Source organism: Scomber japonicus, chromosome 16, assembly GCF_027409825.1.
Source record: "Scomber japonicus isolate fScoJap1 chromosome 16, fScoJap1.pri, whole genome shotgun sequence".
Lineage (NCBI taxonomy): Eukaryota > Metazoa > Chordata > Actinopteri > Scombriformes > Scombridae > Scomber > Scomber japonicus.
Window position 1 is genome coordinate 28,708,421 of NC_070593.1, and position 27,353 is coordinate 28,735,773.

Sequence of the window (27,353 nt, forward strand, 5' to 3'; positions counted from 1 at the left end):
CTACCTGGATTAGCCAGCAGCATGCTGAGCTAAAATAAGCAGCACAATGTGAAACCCTGCAGAGTGGGCTGATAGTAAGACATGGATTTCAGATTGATCCTTGAGCCATGATGTGACCCTGAACCAGAGAGGTGGAGGCTGGGCTGATGGAGGCTAACTTTACCAGCAGCAGCAGTGTGTACCACAGCATTGGTGTAGCAGGGATCAGTGTAGATGGGAGTCACATTTAAATGGACCGCCTTGTTGTTAGAATGGCTGTGATTGGTGTGATGATTACAGCTGGCTATGCCATCATGTCCTGTATGAACTAACACTGTGCTTGATTTATTAAAAGAACAGAGGAAATGCACTTTATTCATTAATTACTGTCCAGACTCTAAGGGCGTTCACATCCAGTGGAAATGAAATGAACTGAGGCTCTATAATAGGCTTAATGATGTAACTGTGATGTTTTGAGAGAGAATATTACCACAGCTCAGTCAGATTAACTTGTTTCTGCACTTCCTGCTGCCAACTTCCTCTTTGCTTAAGAAACCCATGAAACTTCCTAAAAGTCCGACCCCTTTACTAGGAGCAGATCTATTACCTTAAGAGGTGGAAAAGCTTGTGAATTGCTTTTATTTTTACACTGTAATTTTGAGTAGTTACCAATAGCAACCCCAAATCCCCAACTGTCTTCCCAGCTGACTGTTTATGTTGTGAAGCTTCACAGTTGAGAAGGTACATCTTTAATCTTAAATGTATGGGGACGCTCTTGACACTTGTGCTGGGTCTTCCTAAGTATATCTTTCATGTCCCATAAAAAACACACAGATAAGTCCCTCTTGCTCAGTATCTCTTCAAGTATGACCCACCGTCTTATCCTCGTACATCACCAGAGAACACTGAACTAGTAATAAGAGGACTCAAGAGGCAGTATAGACGTGTTTCATCTTGACATCTTGACATGTCATACTGTAATAGGGCAGGACAATCAAATGTGTTAATTAACGATAGCTCTGATCTATTCAAGCATCCCCGTAAACCATGACAGTGTGACAGTGAGTCAGCATGTGTAGTAGCAGCCTAGCAGGACCCTGACCCTGATCACTCACTGCATTATTTATACGTCTGGTTTTCCTGAAGTGACAAGTCTGCATAACTTCCATGAAAATAGAGGCTATTGTGTACAGTACAGTATGTTCCCTGTTACCTGCATTCAGTACACAATATGAGGACAGGCACAGTGTGAGGACAGAACAGGATAACAAAATCACAGACGGTTGGCTTCTCATGGCTGTCCACCCTATAACACATCTGTCTCACACTGGACTTATTGACTTGTTAAACACAGGTGTAGCTAATAAGAATAATTAAAGTCATTCTGGAAAAAGATTGTTGATATTTAAACAAAACGATTCATCAAATACACCCCTCCCTTTGTGCTCCTTGCAATTCATTACTAAGGTAATGACCAGGCAAACTGGTTTAATTACATTTTTGAACCAAAAAGGTTTGCATATCGGCTCCACAGGAAGAAATCAACAGTGTTTGTATTTATTGATTCACTGATACAGTTAATAAGTTGACCACACACAGCTGGATGTTAATGTGATTTACACAGCTGCCTGATCTGATTATGTTTCACTAAATGTGAGAGAAACAGACTCAAAGAGTAAACAAGTGTCAGGTCTCCATGAGACTGTCTCAGTCTCCATGGTGGCTCATTTAAGCAACAGTAACCTTCTTGTTTTGGGTACATTATTTTTGGGCTTGTGAACAAAAACTAGGTAACTGATAAGAGCTTAAAAACTGTAGCAGACTGACAGTATGTCCTGTATGCAAAACTAGTCATCTCTGATAACGTGTGACATAATGAGGTCTTGGTCACATGATGTCAGGTATGTGATACTTTGACAGGTTGACACAGTGTGAGCATCTAAGTTTACTTGCACTGATAAAAAATGACCACTGAGAGGTAAGCTTGAGATGTTTTCTTGAATTTTTATGAAAATAGTTGAACGGTATTCTCACAACATGTAACCAGCTATAACAGTATTTGACACTGATAATGTTTCCTCTGGCATTAGTTTAGAACTGCTAACTTTGACGTGTTCTTCTGTGTTTGTCTCCAGCATTTATTGGTTCTGCTCTCTTCTCTGTTGCCATCTGCTGTGCTGTTCTTTGGCTCAGTGTGTGGATGGCTGCTGCCTCGGGGTTTTAATTCATTTGCTATTTTTATAAGCATTTTAGCTGAATTAACTCTCAAACTTTTACTCTATGTTTTCTTTTAAAAAGAGCATTTTATTGCTGTTTGGCTTCTCTGGTGTGTTTGCCTGCTTGGATGTAGCCTTTTCCTTCACTGCACATGGTGGCCATTCTTTTTCATGTGTGTGTGTGTGTGTGTGTGTGTGTGTTCCCTCCCATTCATTTTCATTCATGCTTTTCCCTTTTGAAAGTTACAGTCTAGCTCTGTCCTCATTTACACAAGTCAGGAAACAATGTGATCACCTAACCAATTAATACGGTCAGTTCATATTAATTTGTCCAGGGCTGAGCAGGTGTGTGTGATATCTTAAAGCATGAATGAAAGAGTCTACTTTACTCACAGCTCTCCAGCTCCAGTGAACAGGTCTGAGAGTCCAGAGGAAAGCGGCTGAAGTCCATGTTACAGGCTGCCGTCACCGTCACTCTGTTCAACAACAAACAACAGACAACATGGTGAGAGCAGTCATGGCGCTGCATACATTCACTAATTTCACTTTGACTTATTTGAAAGCGGCTGCATGGTGAGCTGGAAACATCTCTGCAGTAACGCAGTAAGTATCAGGATTAGGTTTCGTGTGTGTCATTCCAGCGTTCACTTATTTTCTCTGGACTGAATGATAATACAAAGATTAACGTCACAGTGTTAGTTTTGCTTTTTGTTGATTTAGGCTCAGAATTACAAAGCTAATCAGGACCAGACAGAATACTGCACATACTGATTGGAGAGGTTTGGACGTCTTCCCATATTGAGGGATATGGATAATAATAATAATAATAATTAAAAATGCAAGCAGCGGTGAACGGGCCCTCACCCCCCCATGCATGTCGGTTTACAGATACAATAGGGCTTCGCGCTGGTCAGCACTCGGGCGCTAATAATAATGATATTACAACAAAATAAAATACATACACCAAGTGTTTCACATTAAAAAACATTTAAAAAGAGCATAGACCAATTAAAAAAAGAACAATACAGAAAGAGGAAAGAAAAAGAAACATAACATAAAGATGAAAAAATATAAAATGTGTAAAATTTGAAAAAGCAATCATCTTTAAAATAATACATAGTAAAAGTAGCAAATAATAGAATAAATACAATATATAAAGTCAAGTAAAATACAACATTTTAAAAGAAGTTCAGTAGTGGATCATACAAGCTACTATAATAGAAGGCTAAAGTGAAGAGTTTTTAGCTTTCTTTTAAAATGATTAGCAAGCTGCTTCTCTGATATCTATCAGTAGTGTGTTTCATAGTTTTGGAACATAATTAACAAAGACTGCATCCCTGATTTACTTCCTGCTGTTGAAACCTCCAATACAGCAGCAACAGATGATCACAAATAGTTAACATGGAGTTAACCATGTAGCTTGATCCTAGCTCTTAGTATGTAAGAAGGAAGAGCTTAAAGTCAGTTCTGAAGTTCTCCTCAACACACGAACACACAGCTGATCAACCAGCCAGCACCACAGATGAAGGATAAAAGGATAAGTTGTATTAGATCTTGTTGTTTTCAGAGTTCAGTCAGGTTGTAAGTGGGATTCAAGGTTAGCCAAACTTTCCTTTGTCCAACTTCAGACTGCTCACAGTGCGTACACTGATTTCTTATACAATGAGGGATTATTAGCATCAGATCAGTGCACTCACTTTCATTTTGACCTCCAAATAAAGTGGTTCAGATCATCTGGATAGATTGTTGTTAGTAAGTTGGTGTTGTGTTTGGTGTTGCCTTGCAAGACTTTGTTGTCGTGATGTCACCATGTTTTCTGATCTCAGCAATTACTGTAGTGATTAAGATGTTATCATTATGGACATGATTCTAAACACTATGAGGACAGGATACATGATGTAATGAACTGGGATTATGTTATTCTCATCACAGTGCAGAATGATATACTGTACTGTATGCACACATGATTGTTTCACATTCATTTCCTGTCACATTCTCTATGCTCACCTTAAATGTGAGTGCTGGTGAGATGATTAATTGGAGAGGAAAGAAGAAAAACAAAGTTCTGATACACAAATGTGTTTTCAGTTTTTGGACTTTTTCTCTAATCTTTGATTTTTGTTGAAATATTGGATCATTTGAACATTTATTGAAATGAAAGCATGTGAGAAGTTTAGAGGGAAAAACCACTATTTGGTGGCGCTGTTAACAACTCATAGACGTCTGACCTAAGAGCCTGACTACACACTGCTTTTTGTTGTATTTTAAAAGCTTGTTATATTATCCATTGTGTCAAATCTCCATCTGAAAAGTACAACATTTCCCTCTGAGATGTAGAAAGTAGCATCACATGGAAATACTACAGTAAAATACCTCAAAAATTATACTAAAAAGCAGTACTTGAGTAAATGTACTTAGTTCCTTTCAAGCACTGGTGCACTAAGAATGAAGTTTAGTTGAAGTAAGAGAAATTAACAATATTTGTAGATGGTAGAGGGAGGAAGTAGGAATGGAATAAGATAATTGAACTTTGTGGAAACGTGTTACACGTCTGGAGGAGATCTTTAAAGATCTCTTGAAAGGAACAGTTGGACCTCCTGTAAAACTGAAAAAAGCAGCTGGTTGCTCCAGCTTTGATTCAGAGTTAGCTTCAACACAGTTTGAACAGCTGTAACTTAGTTCACAAAGGTTGTACCAATTAAAGTGGAACTTAAAGAATACGCCTACTCTCAGTACAATGAGTGATTCAGAGTGAGACAACACCTCCTCCGCTTCTACACAGCAGTAATTGAAAGGATCCTTACATCCTCCATAACAGTCTGCTCAGACTGTTCAATAATAACAAACTTTATTGCAGACACAGGTCCATATAACACAACATACAGTAAAGATGGTATAAAAAGAGAGATCCAATAAGAATACAAAAGATATGCATATTACAAGATATACAAGCTATTGCACCAATGCCGTCTTAGTCTAGACCTGAATCTATAAGAGCTTTTGAGAGGACTGACTAGGGCCACGTATAAAACTAAACATCAGCTGTCTTAACCCTCCTGTTGTCCCCGAGTCAAGGAAGGAAGAGAGGAAGAAGGAAGGAAAGGAGGGAGGAAGGAAGGATGGAAGGGAGGAAGAAGGAAGGAAAGGAGGGAGGGAGGAATGAAGGAAGGGAGGAAGAAGGAAGGAAAGGAGGGAGGGAGGAATGAAGGAAGGGAGGAAGAGGGAAGGAAAGGAAGGGAGGAGGAAGGAAGGAAGGACGGACGGATGAAAGAAGGAAGGAAGGTAGGAGGGAGGGAGGAAAGGAGGAAGGGAGAAAGGAAAGGAAGGACGGACGGAAGAAGGAAGGAAGGAAGGTAGGAGGGAGGGAGGAAAGAAGGAAGGAGGGAGGGAGAAAGGAAAAGAGGAAGGGAGGAAAGAAGGAAGAGTCAAAACAGACAGGGTCAATTTGACCCGGGACGACGACAGGAAGGTTAAGAGTGGCTCACAGGTTGGTATTCTAGTGGACTCAAACAATTAACTGGCACTATGTTAGCTTGAGAATACATTTTACAGCGCTGTTAATAGATGTTTGTCTTCCGTCCAGTCATCGGATATGACATGACCTAGGTATTTCATTTCCTCACACACAGCAGGCCTGTCAGACTAATACACGGTTGGAAAAGTTGATTTATTTTCTTAGAGTTATACTTAAAGGATAATTACCGGAGGGCTCGGAGGGGAATAGCACTAACGTATCATAACAAAATATTGGTGAAATTAACTAGTTTGGCAGCAGATAATGTGTTATATAGAGGCTGCGCTTCGGTGCCCCGTGTACTCACATACGGATACGCTCCAGGTTGTAAAAAACGGTAATTATCCTTTAATGTCATAATCAAGGCCATATTGAGAGCACACCTTCAACATCTGCTGCAGCCCAGCACTATATGGACAGAGCAAGACCAGGTCGTCTGCATACATGAAATGATTAACAATAGTGTTGTTTAGCCTATTTAACTGATTAAACTCACAGTGGATTGTAACAAGTCAACTAAAATCATTTTCTATCAGTTTCCATCGACTTCTCCTCTCATCTTCACTTTCATTTTTAATCTTATTTTACTCATTTGAACTATATTAGTGAGAGAATATGACAATTTATTCATGCTTAAAATAAACACAATTATTCACAAGGATCTTTACTGCAGATCATTCCCATTCCTGTCAGCCTCAATGCCATCCACTAATCTAATAAAGGTAATAATGCCAAAAGAAAGCCTAAAAAACACATAAAGAAACACAATTACAGTAACCAGGTTTCTCATTTAGATGCTGTTCAAGAAATAATCTGAGTGGAGAACATGTGGTGAAACATTACACATCACAAGCACACGCTGACCAACTAAACAGACGACGATGGAGATCAGAAAGTGTTCAGTTCTTCCGACTTTGTGGGTGAGCGGTCAAATCAAACAGGCTCAAAGTGAAGTGATACTTCTTTCTGACGTCTCTGATTAGATTTCAGATCCTGCCTCCATACAATATCCCACTGAACTTTTTTTTGATTCACACAATGTTGAAATAAATCTCATTCTGCTTGCTTTCTAACCGTGTCATCATCTCCCTAAAATCCTCTCCTGTCTCATCGCTCTCTTTCCCACATCCTGCTGCTCCGCTCTCCAATCTGCTGTCCTGAAAGAAAAAAAAAATCTCAAACTGAATGTGAGAAAGACTTTCATCTGCGGGCAATAAACCAGCTGAGTCTTCATCAGTAATATATCTGTCTCGTATGATGAATTTGTGCTTTCACTTTTAGCCGCTGGCACTGCTGCTGTGATGTTGACAATCTACAGACTTGAAGCTGTTGTCTGCTTTTAATGTTTTTCCTCTGGATTAGAATATAAAGTCACATCTAAACTGCAAATATGCCTGATCCAAAATGAGCCTGCAGGATGGGGTGTATTGTGTAGGAGGTGCTCATTAAAGTGAGCTGTCAGACTGAAATATGACTCATGAAATGGGAGAAATCTTCTCTTAATCTTGAAATAATTCATGAGTTTTCTATATGTGGTGGATTTTTGGAGATGTGGAGTTGAGTTTAACTACTAACGGAACTTCAAACATTGCTAGAACACTTCTTTATTCTCTGTGCCGTGCCGTCCCAAAAAAAAAGTTAAGCGTCATCTGGCAAGATGAAGAATGAGAAAGCAATTAAAGGAGAAATTGAGCAAAATGAGTGTGTGAGAGAATGAAGTAGATGAGTTAAGTCATAACAGGACAGTCTAGACACATTTGATTTCTCTTCTGGCTTCAGACTGAACAATAACTCAACATACACATATGATTGTACATTGATTTGTTAGCTGCTGTACACACTGACACAAACACAGTGTTATATTATTATATTATGTACTTAAGCACTTAATGAAGAGTTGAATGCATTTAGAAATAGCATAGCCCGAAATATTAATAAAGAGTGCCTGTGTGATATACAGTTATTTACTCTCAGTATTAGTGTTTGCCTTTTCTTTGACTTTAAAATATATGTAATATCGAGATGAAACTATATTATCATTCAACACCAATTTTATTCTTGTACATAGTTACTTTTTAAAAATTATATTTATACTACTATGGTTTTTATTGCTTGTGTACTTATTATTTATTGTTCTTTATTCTTTTTAGTAATGTTTTTTTCTATTTTTACTGTCCACTTGCTGTTGTAATACTTTACATTTCCCCACAGTGGGACTAATAAATGAAGATCTGATCTCATCTTATCCATTGTATCAACACCAGGTTATTGGTTTTGTTTATCTTTGCTTAGTGACAAGAAAAGAGAACACTGAACAAACTGCTGGCCATTTTGGATGAAGCCAGCCATCTGCACCCCTTCATCGTCAAACAGAGGAGCTTTTAAACTATTATTCTTTTTATTGTCTTTTTTATTGTCTGTTGTTTGTTGCTTTATTACTTTCATGCTTATATTGAGCTGCTGGAAACCCAAATTTGCCATTGGAATCAATAAAGTAACTATCTATCTATCTATCTATCTATCTATCTATCTATCTATCTATCTATCTATCTATATATCTATCTATCTATCTATCTATCTAGCTGCAGCATTATTATTTCTTCACTTAATACAGCAGTGGATTCCCCAATAGCATTATAGCACATCTGTTGCAAGAAAACAGTGTCAAACCTTAAGATGAAATAACTACAATACATCAGATTTCCTAATATCAACAACACACGCATACACATTTTTTAAGTTGAGCCTGTTACTATTTGCACACAGCAAAAACAAACTGACGTTGTGGCACTTTCTTAAATGAAGTAAGCATCATGTATCCAACAATATAGCAAAGTTTAAGATTAATAACGTTTTACTTCATTTTTGAGTTATCATTACATTCACAATCCCTCAGACAACAAAACGTTAAGCTGCACCAGCATGTCTCATTTCGAAAATGACTTCTACGATCAAAAAACACATTACTATGACTTACAGGTGTCAGCACATCCTCAAGGTTTAAATCAATAAGAAACATGCAGTGACCTGCGATGTGTCATTTCTAACGCTTCCAGACTTTAACACAATTCAATTCAAATCAGAGAGGAGACACAGATGTAGCTGCAGGATTTTAGTGAAATAAACTGGCAATATTTGCACATTACAGTACACACAGGAGCAACTGCTTACTGCAGGTTCTACATGGCTCCAAATCCAATTTAAAGACATATATATATTTATCACAAAAGTCATAAAAATATGCCCAGACCAGGTAGAGTGGATATTATGATGTATAACTGAGCAAAGAATGTATTTTCTGCTTTCTGCAGAGCTGAAGTTTCATCCCATAAAAAGACATGATGAACAACACCTCACCGCCTGCTGAAATCAGTCTCTGAAAGATCTGATGTACTTACAGACACACACATCATTCAGCAGAGTGGGATGTTAGGTGAGAAACTGTAGCTAACTCATCCAGGAAATCACTTTAACTGAGTGTGAAATCCACATATCATATTATATTTCTGCACAATTCTCTTTCAAATGAAAATGTAAAGGCCACAGACCAACAGATCTTATACTCTGAAACAGGCTTGAACTCTACATTAAAGGACCAATATGTAATATATTTACTATACTAACTCATAGAAATGACCATGACATGTTAACAGTATCCAGTATTTTGAATTTGGACTGCAGCACCCATTTTATACTGTTGTTACATCAGTGTTAAATATTTGTCCTTTAACAGACATAAACCTTGTTTTCACGTCAAAAAGATGCACCATGCACTCATACAACTCCATTTATATGTTTGAGATGTAAAATATATCCCTGAAGGCAAACAGTATATAGTTATTACATTTAAACAACACAGCTTGAAGACAAGTAGTGAATGGAAACATTTCCAGAGTTCTTCTCAGGCCATAAACAATACAAATCAAAGACAAGCAGCAGGTGATTAAACAAACAGCCAAGTATTTATTCAAAGTCTGGACGCGCTCCACAGATAGCAGCAACAACACAACAGCTTCAGTGTTCAGAGAACGTACAAACAGAGCAGAATAAGAGCTGCAAACCATCAGCAACAACACAGTAAAGAGTTAAATATGGTTACACACAGAGAGTCAGAGCGGGTTAGGGTTAACCAGCAGGGAAGACCCTTAACAAAAAGTAGTTTATTCAAGTGTACTAAGTATATACCTAGTACACTAGTAGTATATAGATGAGTGTACTTGTTGTATACTTGAAAGTGTACTTTTGTAAACTTAAAATGACCTTATAAAGTATACTTAAAGTGTACTTTTGTAAACTTAAAAATGTTCCAATTTAGTCTGAAGAGGTATTAAATTAGTAAACTTTCTAGTACACTACAAGTACATGGTCCATAGTATACTTGCTATACTTATACTTACAGTCAAGCATACCTAATAAAATGAACTTCAAGTATACTACTTTTTGCTAAGGGGAAGCCGAGGAGAGCAAAGACACAAACATACAGACAGACACTAGTTTTACTACTACTACACTAGTAATTTTTGAAAACTAATTTCTGATGTCCACTTTGGCTACTGCCAAAAATAACCACAACATCAGGCTGTCAGGCAGGCTGAGACAGTTTGTCACAAGTCAAACATGACATCAGATAGGGTGGGGCGGGACAGCTTTCAGTGACTCAGTGGGTAAAGAGTTCAGAAAGCACAGTCTGGTCTGGCTGTGATTTTTATGATTATTCTGTGTGTGCCAGATTTTGGTGGCACAGGCACAGCCGGGCACACATGTGGTTACGTTGTTTTTTTACGTTATAAACAAGTCTGAAAAGATGAGTTTGTTTTTTCCCCCTATGAAAAGTCTACCTTAAAGGGGAGTTCCAGCTATTTTCCAGATTTTCCAGTGTATATAGGGAGCACCACTACAGGTGTGAAAAAAGTTGAAGAAAGTCTTTTGAGTGTCCAGAGGCAGATGTGTGAAATCTGATAAATTGCCTCAAGCGATATAGAGTGATGAGTTGAGGCTGAAGACTGCAAGTTAGAAAATGAAACAAATCTGGAGGTGTGGAATTACAAAGAGGTGAAGTTAGCACCTCTGCAGCTCCAGGCTATATAACCAGCTACCAACATAACACACCCGAATGTCCATCCATCCAATCTGTCAGCCACCGACTTACATTGTGGGTAATATACTGTAGGTGCCATGTTTGAGGAGAATAAAAAAATACAGTATATGTTGTTGTGCTGCGTTGATTTTGATATGTTTGTATGAGTGATTTGTGCTCATGTCAGCTGTGACTCTGCTCACTGATTGGCAGAGTACAAACTAAAAGAGAAAAGAAGCTGGGGATACAGGTGGAGAGACATAACAAGATAGACAACAGCTGCTCCTCTGATTTGGACAAATGCCCAAATTCACAACTCACAGACACTAAACACAATACTGAGTGGTGGATTACAGTCAACATTTCCTAACACGTACATGAAAACTGTATCTAATGCTTTCTGTCAGCAACTGTGAGGATGACTGTTACTTTTTATTAAATGACATTGAACCTGAACTGTTTGGAAAGTTGGAAAACAGCCAGTTGTCTCTTTCATAATGTGTTATATTCTGTGTGGCTCTGCACTACATTTGTCTCTCATTATTGTATTCTTTCATTGGTAGTCATCTGATTGTTGAGAGATGCATGGTTTACATAGTGTAGAACAAAACACAGCATAAATGTGGTTAATACAATATAATAAGTAATGGGTGTGTAGGTGACTTGGCTCTATGCTATTATTGTGTAGGTACTGTAGTATGTGTGGTAAAAATGAAGATACACACAGGTTGTGGTACTCAGACTACTGAAGTCTCATATCAGCTTCTATAAAAAGGACTGAATTTCATCCCTCATCTCTACCAGTGTAGATGAATTAGGAGGAGATCCATTCATGATTACGGTGACCAGTTACTGTACATATGGTATGTAAGTGTTGCATGCAAAGATTAACAACACTTAGTAAGACACGTAACAACTATTTCCACTAATATACAAGACGGGTTCCCCCTTTTTAAATCTCTGCCTTATAACAACAGTCAGGAGCCCAGATAAACACTAAAATCAGTTTTTCTTGCTGTAATGATTCCTCCTGTTCATACTGACCATTAGAAGATCCCTTCATAATGTTTACAATGGAAGTGATGGAGGACTGTAAATGTGTCAGATATCATTTGATATGACTAACTCACACTGCTGAAGCTGAATAGAAGCTGATCATCTACTTTATAATGACTGTGCGGACATCACTCCCATTGAAAACTCATTAGAAGAGGATATGAGAGCGCTGAGAATGAACCACAACAGTAAAGTTGCCTCCTGACAGCTAAACAATGAGCTGAAACTCATTTTAAAGCTCTGTGAAGCCAAGAGGAGCTGAAGAGTCACTGATAATTCTCTGTAGGCTGATCACTACTAACCACAACTAACACATTACACACTGACAGACATTATTATTATACAGAATATCACTTATAGCCTCTTTAAGAAACCCCGACATTCTATTTCTGGTTATCTGGGTTTAGTGGGAGGGGGTTCTCTGCTATATAAAAGCCTGACCTGAGACAGAACCTCTCCACAGTGACATGTTGTATGTCTTGTTGTTCTAGTTGAAAGCCTCAGATGGTGCGCAGCATCCTGTCTTTCTTTTTGTCTTCTCAGATGCACCTGTCCCTCAAGACACACGTTTTCTTTGAATGTGTTATTATCTGTGCAGCTTTGTCTGCCACCTGACATCAGTGCAGTGCAGTGCAGTAAATCCACTGATTATTCTCAGCAGACGACAGAGAACTTTAAGAGCATTAACAGAACAAAACAGAACAAAAGGAACAGCAGAAGAAAGGGCCATGTGGATGCAGATAAGGATTCAATAACGGAGGCATTTTAGATCTGGAAGTAGATAAAGAGGCAGTTTAGGATAAGAATAAAACTGACAAAGAAAAATGTAACCCTTATGGCTCCCATAAGGATTCAATTTGGGCTGCAAATATGGGCCCCAAGTGGGTTTTTTCTGCCGTTTCCATGGTGGCCCCACCTGTGTTTGCCCATATGGGCTTCAAGTGAGTTCTGACTGGGCTTCAGGTGGGGCCAAAACACCCATGTAGGTCCCATATGTTTGCCCGTATGGTGTCTAAGTGGAATCAGAATCTACCTTTAATGGGGCCCATTTAGCCATGTTTCTGAAACAATATAGGGCCCATACAATTTGCCCTGTTTATGCCCATGCCTGCTTAGCCCACTTACATCCCTTATGGGGCTCATACAGTCAACCCACATGGGTTTCACATGTGGGGACCATGTTACTGAAACCATGTGGGACACACAAAATGTGCCCAGTTCAAGCCCATGCCCATTCAGTACCAACGTAGCCCACATTTAATGTTTACTAAAAAAAACAACTTCCAGATATTTCATCTAATCATTCTAACAACCTGCTTTCTGAGGATACAGCGCATAAGGCACAGTATTTTTTGTCATTTTATAAAACCCCAGATAAAAAGCTAATTAATGGTGAAAACATCTAATGAAGTCAGCTGAACTGGACTTCAGTATTGGCTTTTGAATTCAGTCCAAATGTATTGGTGACACTCAGAAACCAGGACACTTTTACCAATAACAGAACCACAGAGTTTTAAATAGAACAGAATGTGTGACCACCCACTGAGACCTGGGTCAGATTCATACTGTGGAACATGCTGGAATCATTAAGTCCTCTGACGCACGCTCAATGTTAAAACAGCTTTTGAAAAAGTTGTCAAAAACGAGGAATGATTGTACCTCATTGGTCTATTCTTGCATTACAAAAGGAGCCAACAATTAGACTCTAATAGATTAAAGAGGGTTCAGATCTCTTGGCTACATATCAGTGTCTGTTTCTGAGTGTTGGGGAGAACTACAGTATATGTGTAAGTCAGTGTTGGTTGAAACTGAAGACCACAAGTTTGAAAAAGACAAAAAATCGAGACATAATGTTAGCAGACCTCTTCTGGGAAATCACACCACAATATGTACTATGGAGTGAAATGCCTATAGATGGATTATGAGTAATGTAGCTGGTTGATTTGCCATTAAAAAAAACATGATATCATGTTTCTGCTGCATTGATTTTGATCTATCCAATGTTACAGGTGTGCAATGCTTAATCAGTAGAGTAATCTTTTTATGGGAGAATTTATAATAAACAAAGTTAGAGAAAGTATTTTAATATCATGTGAACATCAAATAATTAATTAATAAAGCTGTTGTACACATACTCTACTGACAACAGCAGGCACAGAGTGTAAAACACATTATTGTTATTATTATTATTATTATTACAAAATCATTCTTAACAAGGCTCTTAATAAAGATGAATGAATGGAACCAAAATGAGCTTAATGCTGATGTAATTATGACATAATGAGTCATAGTGAGGGAGCAAAATAACAACGTCAGTATTCACTAAAGCTGCCATTATCAGAGCTTAACAGAGTCCAATGTTGTTTTTAGGAATCCTGCAGTCCTGCTGGAGTCCTAAGCAGACTGGTAAGCATATCAAATATAATTAATTATATGTTCCTAGAATATCCTGCTGAGAGCACATCATGTTTCTTTTCATGATGAAGCATCATGTTTGAGATGCTGAAAAACCTCATCCCTTGTTTTCTACTGAGCATGTATATAACCACGTCTGCAGTCAAAGCTGCAATAATCAACATTTTAATATCAACAATGGATCGATGTGTTGGGATGAACTCCAAGTGAATCATCACCAGCTGTGCAGTTCATTTTAGCATCTTTTAGCTCATCCTCTTTGTTTGGCTTTCATCACTCCCTACTGACAAGCCGCTCAGCACTAAACAGAACACAGACAAAGCTTTTGACTGGCTGGTGAACATAATGGAATATTATGGAGCTAAACAGACAGAAAGTAGAGCTGAAAGGAAAAAGACTATTCATCCAGCGGACACGAGCACGATTCCAAATTTCATGTTGCATTTCTGATGGTAACTAAGCAACTGTTAGGGAACATTTTTATAAGGTCATAACATTATGATGTTCAGCTTGTTGTGGAGTTCTGGTCCGAAGTGGCCAAAGAAAAATAAAATGTAGTTTTAACCATCACAAACTGTTCAGGTGAGTTTTGACCTATTTTAACATTAAAAGCATCATTATTTTAGCCTCCTAAAGTGATCCACAATATGTAACCATGGAAGTATTTCAATTTTTTTATGTTTGCGCAACTCATATTCACATTTTTACATCCTACATACAGAGTGTTCTGGATTTATTGTGAGACATATTTATTTAGAAATTCAAAATATGTTCATATTCAATCATATTCTTTAAAATCATGATTGGTTTCATGTTCTCCTGCTTATGTCACATAATATACCATCATAATATGTAACTTTGGATGTCTTTTCTCCATCAACAAGTACATAATACACTCTATCTCTTGCCCTTACATACTGTTCAGGGTCAATTTTACCTTTTTTTTATTTTTTACATTTAAGAGCTGTAAAAACACCATTCACATTTCTTATAGGTGGACTTTTCCTAATGAATGTACAAAAATTTAAATAAAATGCTTTTTGTGTGTGTGTGCAGGGGCGCCGCTAGGGATTTTGGGCCCCATGAAAAGAATCTTTTCAGGGTCCCCTAACACAGCGGCGAAATTTTTTGATGCTTTTTTACATACAATTATGCATTTTAATGGTATTTCTGACTATCATTACCAGAAGAGGGTCCTGGACCTGGCTTTGTAGAGTGCACATGACATACATTAATTATATAGTATTTCCTATAATATAACTATTTGTAATAGCATAGTCACCAACATGTAAACTTCTCTGATTGGACTGAGAGCAGTCACCCCAGTCTGCTGCACACACCACAGATGTTCTCCTCTGTTCTTACTGCACGTCTTCTATTTCATTTTTAAAAAGGGTTTATGCTTTTTAAACCATTAAAATTGTTCAAAATGACTTTTATTTCATTCATTTTAATTCATCTTTCCCATAACAGATTCACCTTCGTATTGTTTTGAAACTGTAGTAAAATTTATGATGATTATTATTATTGTTATTATTTCAACACACACAGCTGCTCACCTCCTTCCTCATGTGGGGGCACTGGGGCTGGTTCAGGGGCAGGGGAAGTTGGGGGCTGACAGACAGCTGCTGGTGCACTTGACTCTGTTCAGAATGAGGCATCATTTTGACAGAGGGGAGATCAACTATTATTGAATAAGAACAGCTTGATAAATGTTTGACTGGATTGATTATTTAACTAATATGGCAGTAAAATGTAAAAATCCAGAGTTTTCTGGACTAACATGGTGAGAAAAGTGAGCTAGCTTATAGACCACAGACAGGGACAAAGTTAATATTCCATAACTTTCCGCCACAACTAACAAACCCACCTTTTTTTTTGAAATACTGGGTGACATATTGTCGACCCTTCAACTCCTTCTCCTCTCTTAATTTCTTTTCTTTTTTGGCTGCCTGATTTTTGAGGCATACTGCCGTCTCCTCCTCCTTGCCCGCTGTGGCTGTGTGACAAACCGCCGGTGCGCTACCTGCAGCTGATCCAGTCGGACTGAACCATTTTACATAAATAGAGGGGGGGAAGGGGGGGCCCTGCAAGCGTTGATGTTTCCAAAACAAATAAAGTTATTGTTACCAGGACATTGAAAATAAAACATGTGTGATTATATGTTAGTTAATAACTTAGTGTCATTATTTTTTCTGTATTATAATTTCATCATCATTAGGGGCCTCTCTGGGCCCCCCTCAATCATGGGTCCCTAGAATCCGTCTCCTTTACCCCCCCTTTTCGGCGCCCCAGTGTGTGTGTGTGTGTGTGTGTGTGTGTGTGTGTGTGCAGCTGATAAACATTTATATATATGTAAATGACCAAATTTGACCTGTGTTTATTAAAAAAAATGTTGTTGTATTCTCTATATTCTATACAATGTTCTACTGGACTGTATTTTACACTGTCTGGTCTCTGACAGCTTCATTAAAGATTAATCAAACATTGATTAATAACTCACAGGGAATTAATGAATGTGAATTGGTGTTGGGACTAATTATGAGTCAGAATAAGAACAGCATGTGAGAATTAAGGAATAATTACTAATTTATTGATGACTGTGGAAGGCCGTAAGATAAACAGCATTACAGCAAATCAAATGTCAGCATTAAATCACAGCATACTTCATCATCTCTTCATCTCTTCATCACTACCAGCTGAAACCAAAAACTACAACACCTGTGATTGAATCTCTCTGTCACATTAGTAGGAAAGCAGCATTGCACTGGTCCATCTATACTGATACTCTCCTCTAGTGTTGCACACTGTCATGTCAGGCCACTGTATTACCAAGTGCTCTTGTAGGTGAAAGAAAGTTGTGCCTTCTCCTGATGAAATTACCACTCTACCAGCACAAGGCCTCTGCTATTGATCTGTACCAGCATGGAAACAGGATCCTCACTGAATAGTCTATTTTCTGTCCACATTGTTTGCAAGTGAAACCATTTCAATTATAAGCCATGACAAGTATTCAGAGCTTTTCTCATCAGAGTATAATTCTTATAAACGTTTCTGAAGAAGCACTTGTACAGTACAGAGATGCTTAAAAACCCAATTGTCATTCTTCAGGGCTCGCAGCTCTTTCAGGTACTCTACTCAGGTATTCTATAGCAAGAGACAAATAGACTTCATGAAGGAAATTTGGGTTTACATCACAGAAAAAAATCACAGCGTTTTTTTAGACTCAGTGAGAAATAGAAGAGCTCCTTTTTTTCTTTTTTTTTTCATCTGGGAAACAGATGGGGAAAAAAGTTTTGGCTGGTGACAACTTTTCTTTTCTTTTCTTTGGTGTTTGTTGTTGTAAGACTCAAATGTATAGTCCATAAAGACTTAGTATAATGATGTTTATTCAGCTTGAAAAAAGCTTATTATGGAGTGTTAATGTCAGAAGTGTCATTTGTTCAGCTCCAGATGTATCATTAGATATGTGCACCTCTCTGTGTATTGAGGGGGCATGCCCTTCTCTTCTTGAAAGAGATCAAGGGTCTGTACTACAAGCAGGATTTGGGGTGAGTGAGGTAAGTTCAGGTTTAACTCTGGGTTTCAGTCCTACGACGATGGTTCACTTCTTACTGGGTCACATCACCATGGTAACTGTTTTGGAACAGTTCAAATCATCAGATCACATCATGTCAATACTCCAACCACTGACCAATCAGATCACTGGAAAAAAGATACAGGATCCTGACATGGACAAAAAGTCAGAATAACATGAGACACTAAACTAATAAAGATACAACCTATACCTATATCACATGTACTTCATTCATGGTTCTGATGGTGTCTCTTGAAATGAACAACCACAGCTTCTTTCACAAGAACACACTTGTAGCTGGATAGGAAAACCCAGAGTTCAGGTTATCTGGATGGCCAGTGTTAGGCTCAGTGAAGCCTGAAAATGATAAAGACATCCTGGGTATGTTGAACTTGCTTTGTAGGAGATTGGAGATTAAAGGCCCATTTCAGCTCAACGTACGTACGAAAATGTATACGTCCTTTTCAAACGATGTTACCCTCACTGCTCACATACTTCCATGCGTCCTTTACGTTGGCATGGATGTTAACCAATACATCCACCAGGGGGCAGCACAGAGTCAAAAGTTTATGACAACAACAAACTCAAAAACAAACCTGGCTACTGTGGAGGAGATATTGATAATGTTCCTCTTGCATAAAAGACAAAAACGATATGTTTAAAGTTTCTAACCAACTCACACATCCTTTCCTCAAACAGTTCCACCATTGTTATTTCTTCTTCGTGTCTCACTAGAACTACGTATCGAGTAGTGACAGCAACACTGCCCCCTATGGTTCCCGGTGGTACTGCTCCGTTAGGTTCGTATCCGTAAGCTTTATGGAAACGTGCAGGAATACGGACACAGAGCACGGACAGAAGGCTCCGTCCGTAACCGAATCCGTATTTAAAGTTGAGCAAAAATGGGCCTTAACACTGGCTAACCTGTGTGAGCAGGTGATGTATTCATTGTCACAGTTTCTGTGGATGTTTTTGAACCATTAAACTTAACTACACTGGAGCAAACTACTTTAATGACTCTTTACTAGCAGGTCAAATATCTGCTGTTTAAAGGACATGTTGGAAATATTCCTGCTGCATTAACAGGACTTGAATGAACATTTCCACTCAGGCACATCAACATGGGTCCTGAACAATAACTGAGTTGATGAAATGGTACAGACCTCAGACTGTAGAGGACGTGTCCATCAGGAAAGACACGCAGCATGATGTTGTCTGTGGTGGTGTCATGGATGAAGGACCTCTTAGAGTGGACAAAGAAGACATCGGGAACCCAGATCTTCTTCACCAGACGACCGTCAAACGTCATGCTCTTGTTGGTGCTGCTGGTGAACGACAGGCGCTCGTCCTTCCAGTAGTGCCTCAGATACAGAGTCATGGTGAAGTCCTGTGGGAATTCCACCAAGAGTGTAACAGTAAGGACTGACGGAATCATTGTTCTGGTGTCTACCTATACTAACAAAGTCAATCAATCAATCAATCAATCAATCTTTATTTATATAGCGCCAAATCACAACAAAAGTCATCTCAAGGCACTTTACACATAGAGCAGGTCTAGACCCTCAACATTCCCCAATAAGCAAGCACTTGGCGACAGCAGCAAGGAAAAACTCCCTGCCTTGAGTGGTTGGGTTGAGAGAGAGTGAATGTGTGAGAGAAAGAAAGAGGAGAGGGAGAGGGGGATAAGATGGAAAGAGGACAGAGTGGCACAGTAGCATCAACACTGAAAATAATAACAGCAGCAGCAGACATGGCCATCTGTCTGGACCTGGAGACCCATGGGACCTGGATGCCTATCAAGACCTGGCCTTTGCAAGTCCCTCCCATTTTTGAGTTATCGAATCAAATCTGTGGTATCTGATTAAATAATTGTGCTCTAACTGTTTACTGGAACTTTAAATAATCATAAATAATATAAATAACATTTCCAATTTTAAAAAAAGTAATACATTTCGTGTATCCAAATGAAAAGAGCTGTTGAGTTCAAAATATAATATACATAATATTGACTGGGCAATGTGCAGTACTGTGGGATTTTGATGATATGTATAAAACCCAGTGCAACAGATGCATAGGGCAGCATAAAGCTGTGGAACCAAATATAAGACTTGATTGAGGAGTCTATAGTAACAATAACCCTGCAGCCACAGTGAAAAACAAGGGAAATGTGTCTGCTGTTTACACCATCAAAAAGCCCATCAGCAGAGAAAACCTGCCACTGTTTAACTGTGTTTGGTCCTCAGTTGTCAACATTTAATTAGATTTCCTCACTTTTTGTGTTTCCCTTCCCACTGACTGCATGTGATGAGTTCTTCTGGCTGGCCACTGCCCAAGAGACCAAAACTGATTCCAGCCAATCAAAGCTGGAAGCTTCTCAGCTCTGTGTATGAAACACTACAAACAAAATCTGGATGTTGTTGATTTCATTTTAAGGTAAGAAATGTAATTACTAAATGTTGTGATGTTGATCCAGATCTATGCACAAGGAACTAGTTACGGTTCAACATCCTAACACTAGATCAGAGCTGTGTTATGTTACTGCTAATGCAAGCTGAATATTTTTACTGCTGCTGCAGTAAATTAAAGCATCTAACAACACAAAACAAAGTGTAGCTTTTATTGTGAAGAAAAAAAGTTTGTGGTAGACACACATGAAGAGTAAGAAAGCAGCTGCTGGACAAAATAACACTTTCATGTGTACATACATATGTGTGCATACATAAAATGAATGTACATATGTACACCTGGAAAGCACTGAGTGGGATTGGCACATCATGTGACTATCAGGTGACCATGGCCTTTGGTGTTTGGTGGATTTAAGATGGCTACTATCTAGTTGATTTTTAGTGTGAAGAAGAGCACTGAGCTCATGATGTCACTGGTGATATCCTATTAAATCTACCTGCATTGGGAGCTGCAGTGTGTGGACTTTTTTCTTGCTTTTATATTGAAACAGTCACAGGAAACTAGAGCTGCAACTAAGGATTATTTTCATTAAGTAATCTGTTGATTATTGGTTTTAGTTAATCAATTAATTGATTGGTCTATAAAATGTCAGAAAATAATAAAACATGTCTATCACAGTTTCCCAAAGTCCAAGATGACATCATACAAATATCTTATTTTGCCCACACATTTACTTTACTGCCATAGAAACTAAAGAAACCAGAAAATGTTCACATTTGAGAAGGTGGAATCAGAGAAATTCTGCCTTCTAAAAAATAACTTAAAACAATGAATTGATTGTCAAAATACTTTCTGACTAATTGAATTGTTGGCAAGTTATTCATGAATCGACAAATCATCAGGAAATGCGATGGATTTGTCTCCAAGAATAATTCATCAAAACAAGACAAGCAGCCACAGTGAGATGAAGAGTAACAGTGACAGACTGCACAGTCTTGTTAGCTGTTCTGAGCTCTCTGCTGTGTGTGGAAAGCTACTTGTACTGAGTGCAGGATGAAATCTGATGAAGGCTGCAAATTTTCATGACTGCCTTCAGCAATTGAACAACGTGCATTTGGCTGCACTGTACACAAATACACCTGCTGATCTTCTGTTGTATCCCTGAGACAGTAGTTGCTGTAGTATTAAACTCCACAACCAGGACTGACATGTCAAAAATTCCCTGTGTGTATGAATGCTTAGTTTCCCTCCTGATGAGCAGGTTAACACTCTGTGTGGTAGCTCCTGTCATCAGTGTATGAATGTGTGTGAATGGGTGAATGTGACATGTAATGTAAAAGTGCTCTGAGTGGTCAAAAAGACCATAAAAACTCTATATAAGTACAGTCTATTTACATATGATTATCTGCATATGAATATTATATATGATTACTGAACACTTTCACAGTGACATGCAATCTTAACCTATTCCAAAAAAAGTTAAACCATACATTCATATAATTAATGCTGACCAGGTCCAGTCCTGACTAGGTCTACTATTCAGATATTAAGCATTCTATCAAAACCCTTGATGAGGTGTTTGATTCAAGCTTTACATTTTTAGCAAGGTCATTTGATTTAGAGCTTCTTCCAACTAAGGTGCATTACTGGATCCTGTTTAATTTTTAGTAGTAAAGCCAGTGAATCCATCATACAGTGCTTGTTTCTGCTAGGTAGACTTTAGTTCTGTGTTCTTGTTTTTTCTTAATGTTTGATCATCATTTCGTTTAGGCTACATAGTCCATTTTTTATTGAAACTTGGCTTTTACTTTAGTTTTTTTATTGTTTCATGTCTGCCTTTTGTAAAGTATTCTGTATAAATCAATCTGATCTCCATCTCATGCAGTAGGCAATGTGGATGAACAGGTTTTCTTACCATATCAACTTCAGAGATGCTGTCCAAACTCTCCACCTGAACATCTACTCCAACTGGGATGGCAGGACCTGTCAAAAAAAAGACCATTATGAACTACTGGATTTGAAAGCACAATCATTCACTCATTCATTTCATTTTGATCTCCGTATCTATTGCCATGTGTTTTAGTGAAATGAATAGTTAATAGTTTTAATAAGATAGTAGTTTTTGTGATGTAGCAGTGAAGACTGATGGCTCTAATGGTTATACAATAAACCCCACACTTCCATAAAGTTCTGCTCATTTTACCTTTACATTAAATACATTTACATCATTATTGCTAGGTTATATTTTCATGTCTTAGGTAAAATAAGACATGATATTGTGTGATAGTAGCTGGTTTTTTTTCCATAAATGAGTGGTGTAAAAGCTAAAAAATGCACTCTCTCTGTTCTCTGAAACATGAATCAAGGTTTAATCACATTTATTGATCAGTCAGATTGACTATTGATGCTTTCTTAACACATCTGTGCTTCAAAATTTAGTATAGACACGTTTCACAAGGAGATTCTAAGACAGGGTGTAGAATATGAACAGTATGTTAAGGTAAAAATCTGGGAAAAACACATTTATGGAGAACCTTCATTTTCAGTGCTGAGGTACAGACATACAATAAATACAAACACAATAGCAATAAAAAAAGAATACATGGCTATTGACCATAATTTCCAAAAATATGTGTAAAACCTGTGGTAATAAGTTGGGATGAAGTTGGCTAAAAAGTTCTAACACAGAACCGGATTATCATTTAAACCTTATGCTCTATAAACAGTCAAACCAGACCGGCTCCATTTTGACCCAGGAGGACAAAGCAGTTGCTTGGTTGACAGTATGTAGTAATGCTGATTCCTCCTAACTCATAGAGCAGGGAGGTCAGCTTTTTGATAAAGTAAGCAATTGTATGATCCATAACCAGTGGCGCAAAAAGTGGGTATGCACTATATGCGGCGCATAGGGGCACCACAATGGAGGGGGCGCCAAAGCGATGGGGGTAAAATTATTTCGAGTCTGCATTTTCTGTATTTAACAGCGTTTGTGCATGTGTAGTAAATGATATGATCAATAACAGAGACACGTCACTGATTAGGCGCCCCTCCGCCTCCCTCCCCTGCCCCTCTGATAATCGCCTCCCCTCCGGGGAGAGAGGTGAAAAGCACGCGCCCCCTCGAGCACGCGCTAGAGCAGGAGTGTTTTCATTTGAATCGTGTTGTCATTCGATGACAGGGACCTAATGACATGGAGAGACAGAAAATAAAGCTCTCGGGGGCACAAAACAGAAAACGGAAGAGGGAGAAAGAGAAAGAGAAAGAGAAAGAGAAAGATTTTGCAGGGATGAAAAAAAGCTTTTCAAAGTGGTTGAAAGACAGTAGGTAAGTTATGTCAGTGTATCAAGAGGAGGCTTGTAAACATTCAGGTTAGCTAAAGCTACTACTAGTAAAACAACAGGTTACTGTTGTCTGATCAGTATTTACAATATAACAGATCATGACAAGAAAAATAAAGGAACTGGTTTGTGGTTATTTTGTTGTTCAGACAGTTATCTTTTTTTTTTTAACTAGATGGTGAATCATAAAACAGATAAATTATAGAACTTGGGAGTGATACACTTGAGTTTAATGTCTTCACTCGGATATAACACTACAGTGCTGTTGTGATGTATCTGATAAGTCAGATCAGATGCAGCGTCCAATCAGTAACTGATATCCAATAAGGATATCATTTACAATTAAAATTTCATATTTTTATATGTGGTTTGACTGCTTGCTGTATTTTTGAAACCTCCTTAACACAAAGTTCATGTCATTCAGGTGTGAGGATGGAGAGAAAGAATCAGGACACACATCTGAGCTCGCGATGCTCACTAGGGGCACTATAGTAAATCTCATGACTGTCTTAAAACTGTCATAATGTGATGTTGTCTTAACCCTTAAAGGGGCATTTCACTCAAATCATACAAATAATACAAACACAAATAATACTAATACAATAACATAAAGTGACTGAAATTACAGCTGGGTTACATAACCATTAAAAAAAAATTCAGGTGGGGGTGCCGGGTGGGGGGGGGGGCCTGCAATGTATCTGCATACCCCTCAGAAAGTAGGTAGTTGCGCCCCTGTCCATAACTATCTTCAGTAATGAATCTTTATGTGGAGTGATATACTGCATCTAAAGGTTTGAGAGTGGAAAATAGCTGCCAGCACATAAATAACATCCCTGTAGTCCAGTACAGAGAGGAAAACTGCTTTAACTATTCTTTTTCTTGTCAATAAAGGAAAGCAAGATCTATTTTCTAAAAAAGAAAGCTCGATTTTAATCTCAACTTTGGGGACTACGTACAACATATAGACTTGAACAGTACGTTTTTCATTGACCGAAATGCCTAGACAGGTATAGTATTGCACCCTCTCTACTATGGTGAACCCATTACAAAACTACCACAGTCAATATTTCTTGCATTCTTAAACACTATCCAGTTTATAGTTTAGGACCAGTTTTAAATGATGAAGGTGTTTTTGAAGGAGATTAAATGATAGTTGTAGATTTCAAGTAACAGCATGAATAGAAAATACACAGGAATAAAGGACAGTGTCATCTGTATAGCTGAACACTTTCTACCTGTCCAGAACTAAAGCAATATAAAACTCTGATGATATGTTGATGTATGCTATAGGAATTACATGTAGAAATAAGAATATTTCCATCAGGTTGTGTGCTGCTGATTTACATTTTCATATTGTTGCTTGGTAGCAGCAGGTGTAACGGAGGGTGATGTCGCTCTAAGCTTCATCATTTTGGTGAAAGAACATCTGGACACCTTCAGCTGAAAGCCTTTTCTCCAATGCCACCATCACATCCTAATGACTCCCTGACCAACACTTTGGTGCAAACAAGGTTGCCTTGACATTTGCAGTGTAAATTCCTGATCACCAACATATTTGGTAACTCCAGCCTTTTTTCTACTTATACCACTTAACAATGCACCTCAGAGCAGGAACCCTTCCATTCTGAGCACTCCATGAGTTTTGATCAAGTAGTAAGTGTACAACAAAACTCTAATAGTGCAGCTTCTGGTTGGCAAATTACAAGACATGCTTTAAAAAATCAAAGAAAATGATCATCATGGTTCATTTTTTAATTTTAAATCATGACTACTTGCTATTTGAGATAAGAGGCTTTGTAAACATATAATTTAGAAGCCCATCCAGCATACCAAGCAACCTTCACATTATGGAGTTACATTTAACGTCACTTATACAGTCTCTACACTATTGACTGGACTTAACATTGCACACTGTATTCAACCTCCACTATATTTACACATTACATTTAATTACTGCTTCCTTTATAGAGTCAATATTTCATTTATATCTAATGTCATAACTATTACTATTCCATTCAGTATATAGATTTTGGATTTTTTTTTTTCCCTGATATTGAAGAATGACACTTTTTAAAACTTGACTGGTTGATGAGAGAGGAAAAGTCTAAAGTTAGGGACTGTCTAACTTTAACTTTAATTTCCATAATTAACAGTCACATAGCTTTTATAGACGTTCAGTTTGAACTAACTTTTTTCTTTTCTTTTTTGTAAGAGGGATTCAAATATAGTTCTTCATTAAAAAGAAAAGACCATTTATTTTAGAATGGTGATAATATTATATTATTAATTATTATTAATTAATAATATGGAGTACATTTGCTGCATATAAATACTCCATTAAATATTCAGCCTCCAATAAGGAGCACAGTCAAACTCAATTCTAATTCTCAAGCATATGGTCATGAAACCACTATGCATATTAATGGTATAGCATAATATTAGCATTACGACATGTTAACATAGTTACATGAGTGAAAGTGAATGTAATACTGAAGCAGACAATCACACAACAAAGGCTAGACATGCTGTCCTTTATATACTACATTTATGAAGAGACAAGACACATCAGGATCTGTGTGATTCAGCTCAGCAGGTGATAATGATTGATTGATTGATCACACATTTGCTTCTGGGTAATTATTCAGAGCAGCATATGGTGAAAATGATGGTAAAATAACCCCAAAACCTTCAGATGTTTTACCCAATCGTTCACAATCAGTTGAGCATGTGTGCAGTAAAAAGAGCAGACTCCAGGCTGAAGAGTATTCTCATGTTACTCCTGCTCAGGGGGGCTCAGTAAGGGCCCATGGCTGACAGGGGCCCTAAATAATATTACAACATAAGTATAACCTATCATCATTCATCATTTATAGATGATAATGTTCATTTATTTTAATTAAAGAGGTTAATTTATATCTAAGTTTCATGTTATTCATTCATATTAAGATATATTCCATATAAAAATGATAACATTAAGATTACATTTAGAGGAGTAATCTCTCTCTCTCTGTTTTCTGCTTCTCTGCCATCCACTGTTAAAGCTACCCTTACCACCAGGCATAGAATGAGTCATTATTCCATTCTCATAATATTCTGTGAAAACTCTGATGTGGGGAGGGGGGGGGGGGGGGTTGTTGTTGCAAGAAAGGTAAGAGCCACTTTAAATAAAGGAAAAAAAGCCCTAAATTTAAATGTTTAAAAAAAACCAAACATTTAATTTAGAGTGTAAAAGACTTACAGAGGATATCAGCTTGCATCATTTAGTGAAGTCCACTGTATGCAGAATGCTGCATGCATGTCTACACAGTGTTATATGTTCACAGCTCAGTGTCAGTAAATATTGTACAGTTAGTATTGAGAGCTGCAAGCCTGCGCACATAGAGTATTTTTAAGCTGGGTTTTAAATGGGTGGATTGGGTTCTGGAGGTGTAGTTGGGCAGCCTGTGCTGCTCCATGTGATATCTCTCCATGGGGCCCAAAATCCCTGGCGTTGCCCCTGCTCCTGATCATGAACATACCTCCAGACCCTTTAAAAAAAGTAGTGTCCTCTTGTCTTCTGCCTTACACACACATACAGGAAATAAGAACTGCTTTTAGTATCAGCCAGTTTATTTTAGTTGCACATTACTGCAAAAAATAGTTACCATGAATGGAGAGCACATGCTCTGTGGATTATCCAGCGTAACAGGGACATTGTTCCTGGAAAAATCAAGCTGCTGTAGAGGTTTTTTAATGTCATTTGTTAATGCTGTAAGCACAACAAACTAAATTCCAC

The 27,353-nt window shown here is 38.0% G+C and overlaps 1 protein-coding gene across 1 annotated transcript in view; it reads right to left on the minus strand.

The window, feature by feature from the left end:
- The window catches only part of gabrr2a (gamma-aminobutyric acid type A receptor subunit rho2a), an 82,383-nt gene that overhangs the window by 28,934 nt on the left and 26,096 nt on the right, over positions 1–27,353 (minus strand). Inside the window, 3 exon segments of the mRNA XM_053335360.1 lie at positions 2,589–2,671; positions 18,998–19,221; positions 22,156–22,223. Coding sequence (XP_053191335.1) covers positions 2,589–2,671; positions 18,998–19,221; positions 22,156–22,223 — 375 coding nt within the window.